The 17758-nt window shown below is 41.1% G+C and overlaps 1 protein-coding gene across 2 annotated transcripts in view; it reads left to right on the forward strand.

Moving 5' to 3' along the window:
• Positions 1-17758, forward strand: part of LOC140734903 (small integral membrane protein 29-like) — a 95672-nt gene that overhangs the window by 50912 nt on the left and 27002 nt on the right. For both annotated transcript variants that reach the window (XM_073059580.1, XM_073059579.1), the window contains one exon: positions 17352-17702. In XM_073059580.1, coding sequence (XP_072915681.1) covers positions 17589-17702 — 114 coding nt within the window. In that variant the 5' untranslated portion in view covers positions 17352-17588. The remainder of the gene's footprint in view (positions 1-17351; positions 17703-17758) is intronic.

A 17758-nucleotide genomic window follows, 5' to 3' on the forward strand; every position in this document is an offset into this window, starting at 1 on the left:
ATTCCTATTGATCTGTCTTAGCACCCTACTCATGAAGTCTGTGGCTTTTATTTTCTGGGCAATAAGCAACACTTATGCCTGTAATTAAATCTGTGGATCCTTTCTTCAGTTTGTTCCTTTGTTTAAAATACAGCCTTCAATTGTTCTCATCAATACCTTTAGAAATGCTTCCGCCTACAAATAACTTCATTTTAAAAAATAATCCTGTTAGATCTGAATTTAATCAGAGAATCTAGAACAGATGTGATTATTACCATACTATTTCATTCAAAATAATTCTGCATTACACTTCTCTGCATGCTTTAAATTCTATTTAATAAGCCCCAAACTGCATCACATTACATCAAATGGCATGTTACATGACATACTTAATCTCACTGGCCATTCAATTGATTATAATGTCATTAATTAAAACATTTTATTTCATTCTAGTTACAGACTAGTAAGTGGGGGGGGGGGGGGGAGTGACAGATATCTAAAACCTTACATTAAGACTCCAGGTGTCAATTTGAACGGTCTCGTTTACCATTATTTTTATTCAGAAATAGAGCATCATCTATCAACTATTAAATAAACTTTTTGAAATCTTGCTCTACAATCTACCACAATTTATTTAAAGTTTTATAGGATTAGTATTCATACTTTTCAGTTTATGCATTCTGCTCAGGCTAAGGAATAAGTAAAGTATTACATTATGAAAGAGCTCAAACCTTTAACCAAGGAAGAGGGTGCAAAGTATAAGTTAAGATTCAAGGCTGTTTAAGGTAATTTCCGATACACAAGGACAAAGGAGAACAAATTGTCAACTTAAACTGCAAATTACTCAACTTTCCTATCTTAGATAAATATAAATTAACTCCACTTACCATCAAGTAGATAGTTTTATCTATCCCAGTTGCTATCCACCACTTGTACTTTGAATTTTAGTGGGTAAACCTAAGAGAGCTGTCCAAGATATTGAACAAGTTCCTTACCTGACTATTATCTTCCATTGTGAAAAACAGCTGCCAAGTACAGTAATATAAAACTGATACTCCACAGGTCAATTTGTAGGTCCAGGAGACATCTGTTGCTGTCTAAATAGGCTGGAAAGACTCATTTACATACAGAACAAACTGATTTCCTGGCCAGTATGTACTAACCCTTTAGTCAGACTACAATTAAAGTTCTTGAGGTTACCAGTCTGAAAATTGAGTTGATTGGTGGAAAGAAATGTTGCACTGGTTTAAAAACAATTATTTCAAAGCCTAGTAAAATTGATTTTTAGCAAGCTCAAATGATGTATTTTTGCACATGGAATTAATTTTCAAATTAATCTTGGAAGTAAAGCCTACAGATCAATAGCAAAACTAAATATTCTACTTTAATATAGGACATCAATGTGCTAGTTGTATTTAAAGAATGTGCAGTGAAGCATTATGGGTACACCAATCCTATAGTGTTATTTTACAAGAGTAATTTGTAACTGAAATATAGTGTCATTTTCCCCCCACTGATGAATATATCTTTTTTTATATAGCTGAAGTAGTAACACACTATAACTTAATAGTGGTAAGAAAACCCAGCATGCCATGAAGCAATGGATTCATAGTCTCTCTGGTTCCTTACATAGTTCTTGCAATCAGCTGCACTGTGTAATGGTTTGAGAAGCACAGAAAAATATCAGCGTCTGGAGAGGGACCTAAACTGGTCCACGTTATGGGCAAAAGAACCAATGAGATAATATTGTTAAAAAGAAAGTCGATAACTAACCTGAATATTATTTGCTAGAAGAGTATGGACTAAGGATTTTGATGCTTCCTGAAGCTCACAGCAGAAGCAAAACTACAGCCACCTCCCATTGTAAATGTGACAAATTCCTGATACTTGAGAATGGGCATGTGCCATTAGTGTGAAGTTGGGTGGGTTGGGGAGGTGGTTGGGAAGAAGGCCAGCGATCACAGGCCCAGACAGCACCTAGGAATAAGGATGGTGATAATGTTAAGGGGTGGGGTGGTTGGAGCAGTCACCGATCATGCAAGTGTTCATATGTCTGTGAGTGGATGCACAGTCACAAAATGAAAATTGGGTTCTCTATTAGGGACCGCAGGGATCAGCAGGGGGGCCATCGGAAGGGGCAGCTTACCAGTTCTGAGGCTCAAGGAGGATTATTAGGTGAATGGGAGGTTTGGATTTGGGTGAGTCAAGGAACTGACATGAATATGGGATGGATGAGTTAGAGTGCAGCTTGTTGAATAAAAGAAAGCAGACAAAGGATAAACGGTTCACACGTACGCAGTCCCACACCACCTCCCCCACCCTCCCCCCCCCCCCCCCGTCCAAGGGGCCCTCAATCCATCAGAAGGTCTGGATGGTGGCTTCAGGAAAGGGCAGAGGCGACGGCATCTGCTTCATGATAAATTAATTGTGCTGTCCGAATGTGACATTCTTGACTTGCTCATGGTCTCCCAACCTGGAACAATTAATGATTAAGTGGCAATTACTCTACTTACCAAGAGAGTTCTCCGCCATGATCTCGACTTCAGTTTACATACTGCCAAATGCGGATGTCAAGCTAACACTCAATGTATTAAGTGCCATGATTAACAAACAAGAAATGGCCTACCCTAACACCTTTCATATCCTTACCAGGTACTTCAATCAGGCACCAGAGAACCCAACACACACAACCAAAGCTACACCACCATCAAGAATGCCTGTTGTCCCATCCCTTCACTACATTTCAGGAAATCTGACCATTTGGCTGTCTTCCTTTTGCCTACATATAGGCAAAGACTAAAGAGCAAGGCACCAAAGAGGTGATCACAGGTGGCAGGAGAACAGCTATTGGACTGCTTAGTTCAAAGACCCATCAGAGGACCTAAATTCATTGATTCTATTATAATTATTATTTGATTCCATAATTATTCTATTTCACAAGAAAATCTCAGGATTGTATATAGTGACATGTATGTACTTTGATAATAAATTTACTTCATCATGGACTTGAAATGACCGGCATGGGCAAATGTGTCCACAGAAAATAATTCAGATTTTCCGAACTAGCAGCACTGGAATGAGTCAAGAGCTCTGCAATCTACTCGAGGCTAGATCGGTGGTGTGTAGTACTGGTAAATGAGGAAAGCACAAGATGATCTCCAGATGGCCATCTTGCATGCAAGGAGACAGTTCCAGACCAAGCTTGAACCATAGAACTCTTGACAACAGTGGAGGGCTTGAATGCTTTCTTCTCCTACAAAGTAAAAGTAAGCAAGCAACGTATGTGACAACAAGGTTTCACTCCCAGATGAGCTCAATGCATTTTACGCTGACTTTGAATGTCAAAAATGGAGGTACCTTCGCAAACACCCACAACCACCAATAACCCCGTGATTTCAGTCTCAGAAACTGACATGAGAGCATCCTTCAGGAAAGTGAATCCACTGAAAGCATCTGCCTCAGATGGTGTACCTGTCCGAATACCGAAGGCCTGTGCTAGTCAACAGGCTCAAGTGTTTATAGACATCTTCAATCTCTTGCTTCATCAGTCTGAGGTGCCCACCTTCTCCAAACATAGAATCAATTATACCGGTGTCTAAGAAAAATGTGGCAATATGACTCAGTGACTATTGTCTAGTAGCTCTTGCATCTTGATGGAGTACTTTGAGAGGTTGGTCGTGAAGCACATCAACTCCTGCCTGAGGAATGACTCGAATCAGTTCCAATTTGCCTACTGTTACAACAGGTCAACAGCTGATGTTATTTCATTGGCGTTTTACTCATGTCAGGAACACCAGGACAACGAAGGGGCATATGTCAGGATGCTCCTCATTGACAACAGCTCAGCATTCAACACTGTCATCCACTCGTAAGTCACCACTAAGCTCCAAGATCTAGGCCTCAGTATCTTCCTGTGCAACTGGATCTTCAATTTCTTCACTAGCAGAACGCAGTCAGTTTGGATTGGAACCACATCTCCTCCCCAGTCAGCATCAGCACAGGTGCGCCACAAGGCTTGTGCTTAGCCCCTTGCTCTACTCACTTTGTACATATGATTCCCTGCCTAGCTACAACGCCATTGTCAAAGTTCAAAGTAAATTTATTATGGAAATACATATATGTCGCCATATATAAACCTAAGGTTCTTTTTCTTGTGGGCATACTCAATAAATCCAATAACTGTAATAGAATCAATGAAAGGCCACGCCAACAGGGCAGATAATCAGTATGCAAAAGACAACAAACTGCAAACACATAAATAAATAAATAAACAAACAAACAAACAAACAAGCAAGCAATTAAATATTGAGAACATGGACTGAAGAGTCCTTGAAAATCAGTCCATAGCTTGTGGAAACAATTTAGTGATGGGGCAAGTGAAGTTATCCCCTCTGGTTCAGAAGCCTGATGATTCGGGGGTATTAACTGTTACTGAACCTGGTTCTGAGGCTCCTGTACCACCTTCCTAATGGCAGCAGTGAGAAGAGAGCTTGGTGTGGGTGGTGGGGTTCCTTGGTGATGGATGCTGCTTTACTGCAACATGCTACGTGTAGATTTGCTCAATGGTGGTCAATATATCTAAGTTTGCTGATGATTCCACTGTTGTAAAACTGAATCAAACTCATAATGAATGGTGCTGGTAAAGCACCACTGAACCCATCTGCATGGAGTTTTGTTGCATGAAAGCAGCATCCAGTGACTTGCTCTTTTCTCCTCTACCATCAGGCTCTTGAACCAAAGGGGATAACTTCACTCAACTTCACTTACCCGTCATTGAACTGTTCCCACAACCTATGGACCTTACTTTCAAATACTCTTCATCTCATTCTCTCAGTAGTTATTGCTTATTTATTTATGATTTCTTTCTTTTCATATTTGCACAGTTTGTTGTCTTTTGCACACAGGTTGAATGCTCAAGATGGTGATCAAAGACCTTCTTTGATTCTATTATTATTCTTATTCTTTTAGGCATTTAGGCAGTATACCCACAAGAAAATGAATCTCAGAGTTGTATATGGTGACATATATGTAAATAAACAAATAAAATAAACAAATTTATTTGTTAATAAATTTACTGTTAACTTTTCATAAAGGTACCTATCTAAATCATTTAGCAAACTTGTTTGATGATTAGCTAGCTTTTAAGACTATAAAAGTTCAAAATTCAATCTTCGAACCTGTCACAGGGGTAGCTTGAGTGTGGTAAGTAGGTGGCCAAAAATTAAATATTGCAAAGAAATGTTTGTATTTCATTAAAGTAACATATTACATAATAGACCACATTGCAAATTTAAAAAAAGTCCAAGCTCTTCTGAAGAAGCACAAAGATTAAGGACCATAAATGCAGTTTTTGGCCACAAAACTGTGTGCAGCAGACAAGGGATACATCAAACTGATGTCCTTCTGAATCAGAAGAATTCCAGCACTGCTATCAGCTCCGAACCCACAGTACCACTGGAACCCAATACACCCCTCTACAGCCTGGAGAAGCCTTGTCAGAAGTGGTCTTCATGGTAGGGTCGCTGATTAAAAAGCCATTCCTCCAAGAGACTTGCCTACACAGAAAAACACAAGGACTGAGGTGCTAAATAATGGCAGCAAGTGCTCTGGACTGACAAGTCAAAATTTTAATTTTTTGGCTCAAGCAGGAAGCAGTTTGTCTGTAAAATAGCAGTAGAGCACTACATGGATGAATCTCTGTAACCAACAGTGAAGCACAGTGGAGGTTCCCTGCAGGTTTGGGGCTACATTTCTGCAAATGGAATTGGTGATCTGGTCAGAATTAATGGAGTCCTTAATGGTGAAAAGTACAAGCATATTCTCATCCATCACGCAATATCATCAGGGAGGTATTTGATCGGTCCCGACTTAATTCTGCAGCAGGCCAATACATTGACCACAAGCATATGGTCAAGGTCATAAAAAACTATCTTCAGTGAAAAGAATAATGAGGAGTTCTCCAACAGATTATGGCCTCCACAGAGCCCTGATCTCAACATTATTAAGGCTGTTTGGAACTAACTGGAGAGGCAGAAGCAAGCGAGACAGCCAAAGTCTGCAGAAGAACTGTGGCAAGTTCTCCAAGATGCTTGGAGCATCCTGCCAGCCGATTTATTTTTTATATATAAAATATTTAAAGTAATTATATAAGTGGAGGTTGGTAAGTTTTGATTAGTAAGGACTTCAAAAGTTCTGGGGAGAAGGCAGGAGAATGGGTTTGAGAGGGATAATAAATCAGCCATGATGGCAGAGCAGACTAAATGGGCTGAATGGCTTAATTATGCTCCTATGTCTTGTGGTCTTATTGATAGTTTCAATAATTATATTTTGGTACAGTGTTGGGATACCACATACTCAGTGACAGTAAGCTCTGGCTGTTTCTTCAGACTTTTCATTTTGAATGCCTCTGCATTCACACCATCTTGCATGCTGGCCCTCAGTCTGATTCTTGTAGATACCAGTCCTTTCTTCTATTTTTGCTGTCTCTTTTGAACTTACAAAATCATTTCCTCTGACTTTCCCTTTTTGGATGGCCTCCAGGACTTTCTACTCTGCCACAAGTGCTTTTACTCTGCCTTGCCACACCCTTGCTCTAGCGCACTGGCTGAAAGTGTATAGTTGCATTCCTTTTGTGACATTCCTGGTCGAATCTTCAAAGCTTAGCAACTACTTCCATATTGCGATGCAGTCCTGTCATAAAGAATTCAACACAATCTGTGCTTGATTCAGTCAGTCCATGCAAAAAATTTGTAAATGGTAAAAGTCTTAGGGAAACTGAGTTCTTTCACAAAATTCTTGTCACTTTCTCTGGTCAGTTTCTTCTGTGCAAGATCCAGTTGTCATAAACTTGCTGCAGCTCTTCATACTGAACTGTTGTGGATTGCTGTGCTCCTGAAATTTCTTTGAACCTGCTCTCCTGCACTGTTCAGACAAATTTTGTCAAAGTTTGTGAATAGTCCTGTTGTTCCAAAGGAGTCAAATCAATATCTAGGTTATTCCTTTGAATCCACCGATTCACCATGGACCTTCTTCCATTGGCTCATGATTTGGATTAACTTTCCCAGTTCAACACCTTTTGGGTCATTCTCATAACCTCTCTTGGTTATTCTGCTGTTGTCACTTAAACATTTTTTGCACCACCTTCTGTTTTGTGCTCGTTGTTTTTAATGTATTATTACCATATCAGCTTTACATGAACAAAGAACTTCATTCCATCATGGCGTATATGACAATAATCTAATCTAGTCTTAACCTTGGCCTTATTGTCTAAGCAGTTTCTTACAATGCAAATCTGTCTCTCAGCCTCACTGCTGTCTTCATAAACACAGAACACTGGAATAGGCTGTTGAGCCCACAATGTCGTGTTGAACCAATTAAGTTAGTAATCAAATGGCTAACTAAAGTAATCTTTCCTGCCTACGCAATGGCATATCCTTCCACTTTCCTCACACTCGTGCCTATCTAAATGTTTCTTAAAGTTCCTAATGTTTCTGCCTTTACAACCACCCTAGGCAGTGCATTCCAGGAACCCACCGCTCTCAGAGTAAAAAATGCTTGCCCCTTACATCTCCTTTGAAATTACCCTCTCGTCATAAGTGCATGCCCTCTGGAATTAGATATTTCAACTCTTGGAAAACGATATTACCTATTTACTCTCATAATCTTATAAATATAAGCATCCGTTAGTCTCGCGAGACCATGGATTTGTGCCTTGGAGGTTCTGCCCTTCAGTCTTTTTCCCAAGTCCCTATACTCACTGCACAGGATCTTTTTCTTTCTACCTATGTCTTTAGTGCCAATGTGCACCACGACCCCCTGGCTGCTCACCCTCCCCCTTGATAATATTCTGCAGTCACACTGAGACTTGCTAGGCCTGGAAAGCATCACCCCATCCTAGCGTCTCTTTCACAGCCACGCAATCTCCTGACCATCCCCCTAACTATTGTCTCCTATCACTCTGCCTGACTTTACCCTTCCCTGCTGAGTGCCACTGGGCTTGCTGCTGTGCCCTCATAGGTCTCTCCTCTCACCCCTACCCACCCCACAGTGTCCAAAAGGATATACTTGTTGCTAAAGGGAATAGCCAAAGGGAAACCCTGCACTGACTGCTTACTGCCCTTCTCCTGTCTGCATCTGCTATCTGGGCTACATTCTGGGTGTGACCACCTCACTAAAAGTTTTACTTATGAAGTTTACAGTCTCCTGGATGGCCCTGTGGACATTCAGCTCCACTTCCTTGACCTTGTCAGTCAAGAGCTGAATTTAGATAAATTTCCCACAGATGTGGTCATCAGGAAGACCATTAAGTACTCTGTAATCCCATATCTTACAGAAGGAGCATTTTACTGCCTTAACTACCATCCTGTCTACACTTGTACCTTAGGATGTAACTTATTAAACTTAAGTCATACAATTAAGTAAATGATTCCAAATTACTCAGCAGTCTTAGCTTCTGCCTGTTCTTGCTGAAGCCTGGTGAGCCAAAACCTCCAACTCTAACCCTGCTCCACTCCAACAATGGCCACTCCTAGAATAGCCACTCCGCTTAAATTTAACAACTTTTTATTGGCCCTTGCTAAGTTACTAATAACCCAAGCAATCTTCCCCTCTGCAGACAATTCCCAACAGGCCCTGCTCACTTCAAAACCATTTTTTAAACTGTTTATAGGAGTTTCTGCCATCAATTCCACTTTCCCTTTGTATCACAGCCTTTGTATTGGTGCAATATCTGGATTTCTTGTTGATTGACAGTAAAAGGTACATATACTTGTTCTTACCATCAGTTGCCTGAAAGTTCAGAATACAAACGAATGACTCTCTGATGATTCTTCAGCATTCTCTTTATCTGTCTGAAGGTATATCTTTTGTAAATTTTACTTCCATTCATTACAAGCTCACTTCTGCAGGTATTACCTAGTCATTCATATCTTCTTGTTTCACCACGTCCATTGGTTAAATCGAATCGAAGAGCATTTATTATCAAAGAATGTATAAATTATGCACATTGAGATTTGTTTGCTTACAGGCAGCCACAAAGCAAGAAACACAAAGAATCCAATTTTAAAAAAAGACCATAACCACTGCGCAGAGAAAGAGGAAAAAAGAAATACACGTCTTGCAAACAGTAGTTGGAAATGACAGCATTCCGAAGTCCTTGGATCTGCTCCCTGTAGCAGCCAGAGGAGTAGGCCCAAGCCTCCATCTCAAGTGGGGCAAAAACACCGCAAAACTCGCAGAGATGGCAGCCGACAGAGAGAGGAACGAACATCATGGGGAGAGTGAATAAAATCAGCCCAACCTTTACCCCCGCACTCGGGCTTTTCAGTCTGTCTGGGCTGGCATTTATATTGTGCAAGCCCCGAGCAATGCTTCGCTCTAGGGCCCAGGCCCTTGCGCAGCAACGCACTCAGACTGCACAGCCTGAAATGTAACATAACATTCAGCTCTTTCGTTTGCATCATCAGCATCCTTCTGCCAAATATCTGTTAACACCTCTCCCCCCTTTGAAGGTATTGTATTTAATCACTCCCTTATCAGATCAACTGTTATCAAGTTATACCTGCGACAGAGCCAGCGCATCACCAGATGAAGAACTGCCACTATCCGTTGAACATTATGCATTATTCTTCACTACTTCCATTTTATTCAAATCCTATTACAGACTAGTTCCTTATTTCTATTTCCAGCAGCAGGATTTCATTTGGCTTCAAAGAACTGTAGAAATAGTATGGACAGATGAACAATTCTATTCTGTACACTTAGGCTTTCTAGGACTTGGATCAATGCCCTAAATGAGATTAGTGAACTCAGTACAGCAATCAGAGTGTATTTTATGATTGTGCCATTGAAGGGTTTTAAATTCAACTTTTATACCTATTGAATTCAGTCAGGAAGTTTTCATCCTGCCAAATCAGTCTAAAATGAAGCCAATATGTGAAGTTGATAGATAGATGTGTAATACATAAAATTGCAACAGGATACCATTTATACTCCACTCTATACGCAGGGAGGGAAGCAAGTGACTGGAATTATAGACCAGTTAGTCAGACTTCACTGCTTGATAAGATGTTAGAGACCATTATTAGCGATAAGGTTTCAAGGTACTTCAAAGCACATGAAAAATTAGGCTGAAGACGTGGTTTCTTCAAGACAGGGGTTGCCAATCATTTTTTATGCCATGGAGCCTTACCACTAACAGAGGGGTCCATGGACACCAGGTGGGGAACCCCTGCTTTAAGAGTAAACCCTGCATGGCAAATCAGTTGGAATTCTTTGAGGAAGTAGCAAATAGGATGGACGAGGGAAAGTCAGTGGATGTTGTTAACTTGCATTTTCATAAGGCCTTTGACAAGGTGCCGCACTTGATGCTATTGTTTTTTTTCTGTGAGGAAGGGGGATAAGGGTTTGATAATTATTGTCGCTGTTCGTTTCTGCAAGTGAGGGGGTCGTGGGGTTGGTGTTATTGTTGCTTTTTTTTGCAAGGAAGGGGGGTGGGGGAGTTTAGGGTTTTTGATGTTTCAGCTACCATTTTCCATGTAGGGTATCTGTTAGTTTTATTGTGTGAGGGGATGGGGGGGGTTGGGGTTTGCAAATTTTTTTTTTTTTTTCTTTTTCATCCTGGGGGTGGGGGAAGTTGATGTCTTTCAACAATTTCCATGCTTTTTCTGTATTTCATGGCTGTTTGGAGAAGACAAATATCGGAGTTGTACTCTGCATACATACTTTGACAGTAATTTGAACCTTTGAAAGTCTAATACCAGAGGGCACGCCTCAAAATAGAGGGACATACCACATTTAGAGCAGAAATGTGAAGGAATTTCTTGAGCTAGAGAGTGCAGAATCTGTAGAATCCATTGCCACAGATGGTGGTGGAGCCCATTGTATCGCAGGAACAATATTTGCATGGATAGAAGATTGGCTGATTGGCAGAAGAAAAAGAGCGGGAATAAAGAAATCCTTTTCAGATTGCTGCAGTTGTCTTGTGGTGCTCTGCAGGGGTTGATATTGGGAGCATCACTTTTCACATTAAATGTTAATGATCTGGATGATGGAATTAATGGCTTTGTAGCTTGGTGGATAATACAAAGACAGGTGGAGGAGCAAGCATGAGAAAGCAGGGAATTTGTGGATGTACTTGGACAGATGAGCGTGGGTAAAGAAATGACAGATGGAATAGAGTACATGACTGCTATTTGGTAGAAGGAATAAAGGCACAGACAATTTTCTAAACAAGAACCAAATTCAGAAATCAGAGGTGCAGAGGGACTTGTGAATCCTAGTACAGCATTCCCTAAGTTTGATTTGCAGGTTGAGTCGGAATGCAGGTGCAATATTAACATTTTGAGAGGACACAATATAACAATAAGAATGTAGTGCTAAGGCTTTATAAGGCATTGATCAGAACACATTTGAAGTTTGTGAGCAAGTTAGGGCCTCATTTCTAAACAAGGAAGTGTTGGGATCGGAGTGAGTCCTGTGTAGTATGGGTAGTTTACAAGAAAAGTCCTGGGAATGAAAGGGATAGCGTATAAGGGGCATTTGCTTGTATGCGCTGGAGTTTAGAAGAATGAGGGGGATCCCTCTTTCCTTGATTGTGTTACAGAAACTGTTGGAGATTGTGATGTGCAGTTTGGAATTTGATCGAATGATCTAGCACACTGCTGTGTCCAGAGAGGACCAAGACCACGAGCAGCTTCCTGGAAAAGGGCAGAGACAGGACACAGGGTCATGAGCAGCTCCGTTTAGAAGTGTTGTGAAAGATTGAAGCATCGAGGTGAATGTGGGGAGGTCGGCGGTCACTCTCCATAGAGCCAGTGGGGTCAACGACAGCTGGTAGCCGGGTTGGCTGCAGTTGGACCTGGTGTGGCAGTTTCTCTTCACTGAAGGACTGAGTTTGTGCAGCCGCTCTCCTTGAGGCTGATGGAAGGATGTTTTAAGAAATACTGAGATTTATGTGATTATTGGGTTGTACTTTATATTGGTGTCCTTCATTTTTCATTTTCTTTCTTGTTGCCGATAGGCGGTATGTTACTTTTTGTGTGAGAGAAGAGTTGAGGATTTGGGGTCTGATGTTCTTGGTGTTTTTCTGTGTGGATAATCTGTTAGTGTTTTGTGTGTGAGAGAGAGGGTTGGAGCTGTTGATCCTATTGTCACTGTTCTTCTTTGTGAGGGTGGGGTTTGGGGGTTTGATGTTGTTGTCACTTTTTTATTTGTGAGGCATGGGTCGGAAGTTTTGGTTTTTTGATGTTCCATTTACTGTTTTCCATGTGGGCAATCTGTTAGTTTTTTTGTGTGAGGAAGGGGTGGCGTTTTGGGGTTTGCAATGTCTCTTTCTTTTTTTTCATGCCAGGTGGGGTGGAGTTGATGTCTTTTCTTTCAACAACCCCATGGTTCTTTCTGTATTTAATGGCTATCTGAAGAACTCAAATATCAGAGTTGTATTGCACGTGCATACTTTGACAATACGATGAACCTTTGAGAGTCTAGGACCTGAAGGCACACCCACAAAATAGTAGGTTGTACATTTAGAACAGATAAGAAGGAATTTCTTTAGCCAGAGGGTGGTGAATCTGTGGATGTCACTGCCACAGATGGCTGTGAAGACCAAGTCATTGGGTATATTTAAAGCAGAGGTTGATGCATTCTTCATTAGTAAGTGTGTCCAAGGTTATGGGGAGAAGACAGAAGAATGATATTGAGAGGGAAAATTGATCATGGAGCAGATTTGATGAGCTGGATGGCCTAATTCTGCTTCTATGTCTCGTGGTCTAATACTGTGATGAAGTATAGCTAAGTCTGATTAAAGAGGTTCAGTAAGCATACAACCAAGAGGGCAAATGTGGCTCTTTGATACCAAGAATTTCCATATCCTATGTCACAATCAGTATTTGCATTCACCTCCTTAAAGTAGGTAATTTTGCATTTCCTTTTGACCATCTAATGCTGTAGTCAACTTCCCTACTTCTATAACCTTCAGAATGAATGATTCTCTTCTCTTGCTGGATATCCCCCCCCCCCCCCCCCAGCATTCCTCTTTTCAAATCAGAGGTCACCAAGGCTCTGTGCTAGACTTTGTTCATGCATGACCCTCTTCTATATTGGCTATGGGTACCTGAATGCCTCAAAGTTTCTTTAATGGGCAGTTCTTTTAACATTATTTTGTCATTTAAAACCTATTACTCGATCTTCTGTTTTTCTGTATAGTCCTAGCCTTGGTCTCTTTGTCACCAGCCAAGTTGGCCTTGTAACGTGGACTTCTCTTCCCAAGACTTTCTGCCTTTCCTTCTCCCTCTTTTAGCACTGTCTTTAAAAATACAGCTTTTCAGCCAAGCATTTCACTATCCTGATATTTCTTTGTTGCTATATAGTACATGTCTTTCAAAATAACTCTGAATTATCTTGGGATATATTTCCCCATTCAGTGCCAACACCCAACTTCGGATCCCAAGGTGGAACATCACAACAAGCTATGAAAGATTGAGAGAAACTGTGACCCAAGGAGCCATATGTTTTCAATTTGAGGCAACGTTCCCTCTCCAGTTGTCAATACAGATTCAGGCACGTACCTTGAATTTGCTCAGGCCGCTGCCCAGTAACATTCAATGGCATCACCGTCACTGAAACCCCCTTATCGATATCCATATTCCGAAACTGAACTCATGTAGCCATACACACTGATGTGGCAACAAAAAGCAGGTTAGAAGCTAGGACTCCTACACAAGTAACTCACTTCCTAACTCCCCAAAGTCTGTCTATCACCTACAAGGCTCAAGTCTGGAGTGTGATTAAGTACACTCCTCTTGCCTGGATGAGTGTCACTCAAAAACAGACAAAAAGCTCAACAGTATGCAGTGTGTAGTGGCCCACCTGCCAGGCACCTCCTCCACAACCATTCATTCACTCCACCACTGATGCAGAGTAGCAGCACATTGTATCATCTACTGCACTGCAGTCACTCACCAAGATTCCTTGGACAACTCCTGCCAAGCTTATCACCTCTACCAAGAGAAGCAAAAGCAAGGCACACCAGCTGGAAGTTGTCCTCCAAGTGCTGTGCCATTCCCGACGTGGAAATGTATAGCTGTTCTTTCACCATCACTGGGTCAAGTTGCCGAAATTCTCTTTACCTAGTAGCATTGTGGATATCAGAATCAGACTTTAATTGCCAAGTACCTATGCACATACAAGGAATTTACTTCCGGCAGATGTTGTCTCTCTGCTCATAACAATAATAATGATAAATATAAATGAAAATATAGATTATACATACAGGTAGTGCAATCCAGGTAATAGTTAGCCGACAGTTAACCGGCAGTTAACTGTTCAGCAAAGTGACCGCAGTAGGGAAAAAACTTCTCCAGTGCCTATTAGTCTTAGTCCAGAGGGATCTGAAGCGCCTACCAGACGGAAGCAGATCAAACAGTCCGTGCGCAGGATGGGAGGAGTCCTTTATGATGTTCCCTGCCTCTTCTTCAACCTGGAAGAGTACAGGTCCACAATAGAGGGCAGGGAGGCTCCAATGATGCGCTCGGCAGTCCTCACTGTGCGCTGTAGTCTGGTTCTATCCGCTTGGTGGGGGCTCCAAACCACACAATGATGGAGGTTCACAGGACAGACTCAATGACTGCAGTGTAGAACTGCAGCAGCAATTCCTGAGGCAGACCGTATTTCCTCAAGAGCCGCAGGAAATACATCCGCTGCTGGGCCTTCTTCAGGATGGAGCTGATGTTCTGCTCCCACTTCAGATCCTGAGAGATGGTGGTTCCCACATCTCTAGGACTGCAGAAGCTCAGGAAGAAAGCTCATCACCAAGAATTAACTGCTGGGTCAGCTACAAAGTCCGCCTTCCTTGAATGAACATTTTTAAAAGCAAGATTTAATCATTCTTCTGTGATCATGGCATATATCTCCACTGTACAGTGCTGCAAGAATTCCAGCAAGGATGTTAAAATATGTGTAGAATTAAAAATCAGGTGTGAAGTTACGAACAGCCACCCATTGTTCTAGTTACAGCGTTTAATCCACATTTCCTCGTTGACAAGCTGTGACATTTTCCCCTTGTTTTACTGAAAGTCAAAAGTGAAGGATTTGCATTGAAGATTTTTGCTCCAATTTATATGCATACAACAGAGTTAGATAACTTGCATGCTGCTGTTGTGAATGGATGCAATATTTGTTCATGGCAGTTCCGATGCCATATTTAAGTTTGCTAGCAACAACGTTGTCATTGGCCAAATCAAGTGATGACTCAGCATATAGGAGGGAGATTGCCACAACAACAACCTCTTACTCAATGTCAACAAGACAAAGGAGCTGATTATTGACTTCAGGAGGAGGAAACAAGAGGTCCATGAGCCAGTCCTTATCTGCAGTGGAGAGGGTCAGTAACTTATATCATTTCAGAGGACCTGTCCTGGGCCCAGTACATAAATACAATCACAATGAAAGCATGGCAGCACCTCTACTTCTTTAGGAATTTGGGAAGATTCGGCATGACAGCTAAAATCTTGACAAACTTTTATAGATGTGTAATGGAGAGTATATTGGCTGGCTGCATCACAGCCTGGTATGAAAACACCAATGCCATTGAATGGAAAGTGCTACTAAAAGTAGTGGATACAGTAAAGCTCTCCCAACCATTGAGTCGGTGCAGGAAAGCTGTATCCATCATCAGGGACCCCCACTACCCAGGTCATGCTCTCTTCTCGCTGATGCCATCAGGAAAAATGTACAGGAGCCTCAGGTGTCACACCACCAGGTTCCAGAACAGTTATTACCCCTCAACCATCAGGCGATTGAACCAAAGGGGATAACTTCAGTCAGCTTCACTTGCCCCATCACTGAAATATTCCCACAACATATGGACTCGCTTTCAATAACCTTTCATCTCATATTCTCGGCCCGAAACGTCGACAGCACTTCTCCCTATAGATGCTGCCTGACCTGCTGCATTCTACCAGCATTTTGTGTGTGTTGCTTGAATTTCCAGCATCTGCAGATTTCCTCATGTTTGTCTCATGTTCTCGACATCTATCTATTACTGCTGTTATTTTTTCCTCTTCTGTATTTGCACAGTTTGTTGTCTTTTGCACACTAGTTGTCCGCCCTGTTGATGTGACCTTTCATTAATTCTGTTATGGTTATTGGATTTATTGAGTATCCCCACAAGAAAATGAATCTTAGGATTGTATATGGTGACATACATACACTTCAATAATAAATTAACTTTGAAATTTAAACTCATGCAGAAGTACCTGGCACGTCATGTTGAAATGGGCACATTATGGAAAGTCCTTTTCAAATTTAATTTGTGCAAAAAATGAATGCTGTGTTCTCATAGTTTTTGCTTAATTATCTGTTCATCTCAGTGTTCATTATCTGCAGGCTACCCCGATCCAAAATTGCCCAAAATAGCAACAGAGAAGGAGCGAGCTGTAACACGCCAATCATATATTAACCGAACCGCTAAAATTTCACCTACATTGGTATCAATTCTCCCAGATTCTATAATTTAGTTACACAGTAGCAGCTCTTTACAGTAGCCAATTAACCTTCCTATTCATGTCTTTGGAATGTGGGGAAAACCCAAATTAAATGGAGGGTGTGCAAACTCCACACGGGTACTGCTGGACGTCAAGATCAAAGTCAGGTTGCTGGAAGTCACTGTAGGCAGCAACTCTTATCAATAGTTACTTGCATCATGCTATGGTAAACATTTCACCTAAATCATTAAACTTGAGTGGAGTGGGGAATAGTTGCGGTGTTTAAAAGAAATACTGACCGTTTTATTGAAGAGCTCCTTAGATTCTGTTTTTGATCGAAATAAGCTGCAGACAGCTATAAACTTAGCTCCCTCATGGGCACTAGCCTCCATAGTATCCAGGACATCTTCAAGAAGCGATGCCTCAAAAAGGCGGCCTCTATCATTAAGGACTCCCATCACCCAGGACATGCCCTCTTCTCTTTCCCTTCTCAGGAAGGAGGTTTAGGAGCCTGAATCCAGAGCTTCTTCCCCTTTGCCACCCAATTTCTGAATGGACATTGAACCCATAAGTGCTACCTCACTTTTTAATTTTTATTTTTGCATTACATAATTAATTTAACTATTATATACATATAATCACTGTAATTCACAGTTTTTCTCTGTTAGTTACTGCATTGTACTGCTGCCTGCCACAAAAAGACAACAAATTTCATGACAGATGCTGGTGATATTAAACCTGATTCTGATAATCTAATACTGAAATTTGTTGTGGTATTTTAAAACTTTGCAAAGAACGTTGACATCCTTTATAATTCGGCCTTGCTTAAAGATTTTATAAAATCTATATTTTATATCTCTGAAACTGATTCTTCCTATCTTTCACTTCTAGCTGATTTATGGTACTTGCTGACCACAACCTCAGTGAATCGTGGTTGCTTCAGGATCGGCATGATTTTTGTCTCGATGTCAATCAGATGACAAATACTTCCATACAAAACGCAACACGTGGACACTATGAAAATATTGCAGGACTCAATTTGGAGAAAAACTTTCAGAACCACCAACTATCAAGCACAAGTATAAAAGGAATTTTGTGTTCAACAGATGAGCAAGAAGAAAGGGTGTCATGCCCAATCAAACGGCCGGCACAATCCCCGACCGTAGTCATAGTGTATCAGTCCTTGGTTTTATGCTGATCCCTGTCACTCTTTTGGCTGCAATTGGCATTGCAATTGTAGTGGTAAATTTTAAAGATTTTCTAAACTATATTATTTCTGCAGCAATTGATAGATGTTT

Source organism: Hemitrygon akajei, chromosome 10 (assembly GCF_048418815.1).
Source record: "Hemitrygon akajei chromosome 10, sHemAka1.3, whole genome shotgun sequence".
NCBI classification, from domain to species: Eukaryota; Metazoa; Chordata; class Chondrichthyes; order Myliobatiformes; family Dasyatidae; genus Hemitrygon; species Hemitrygon akajei.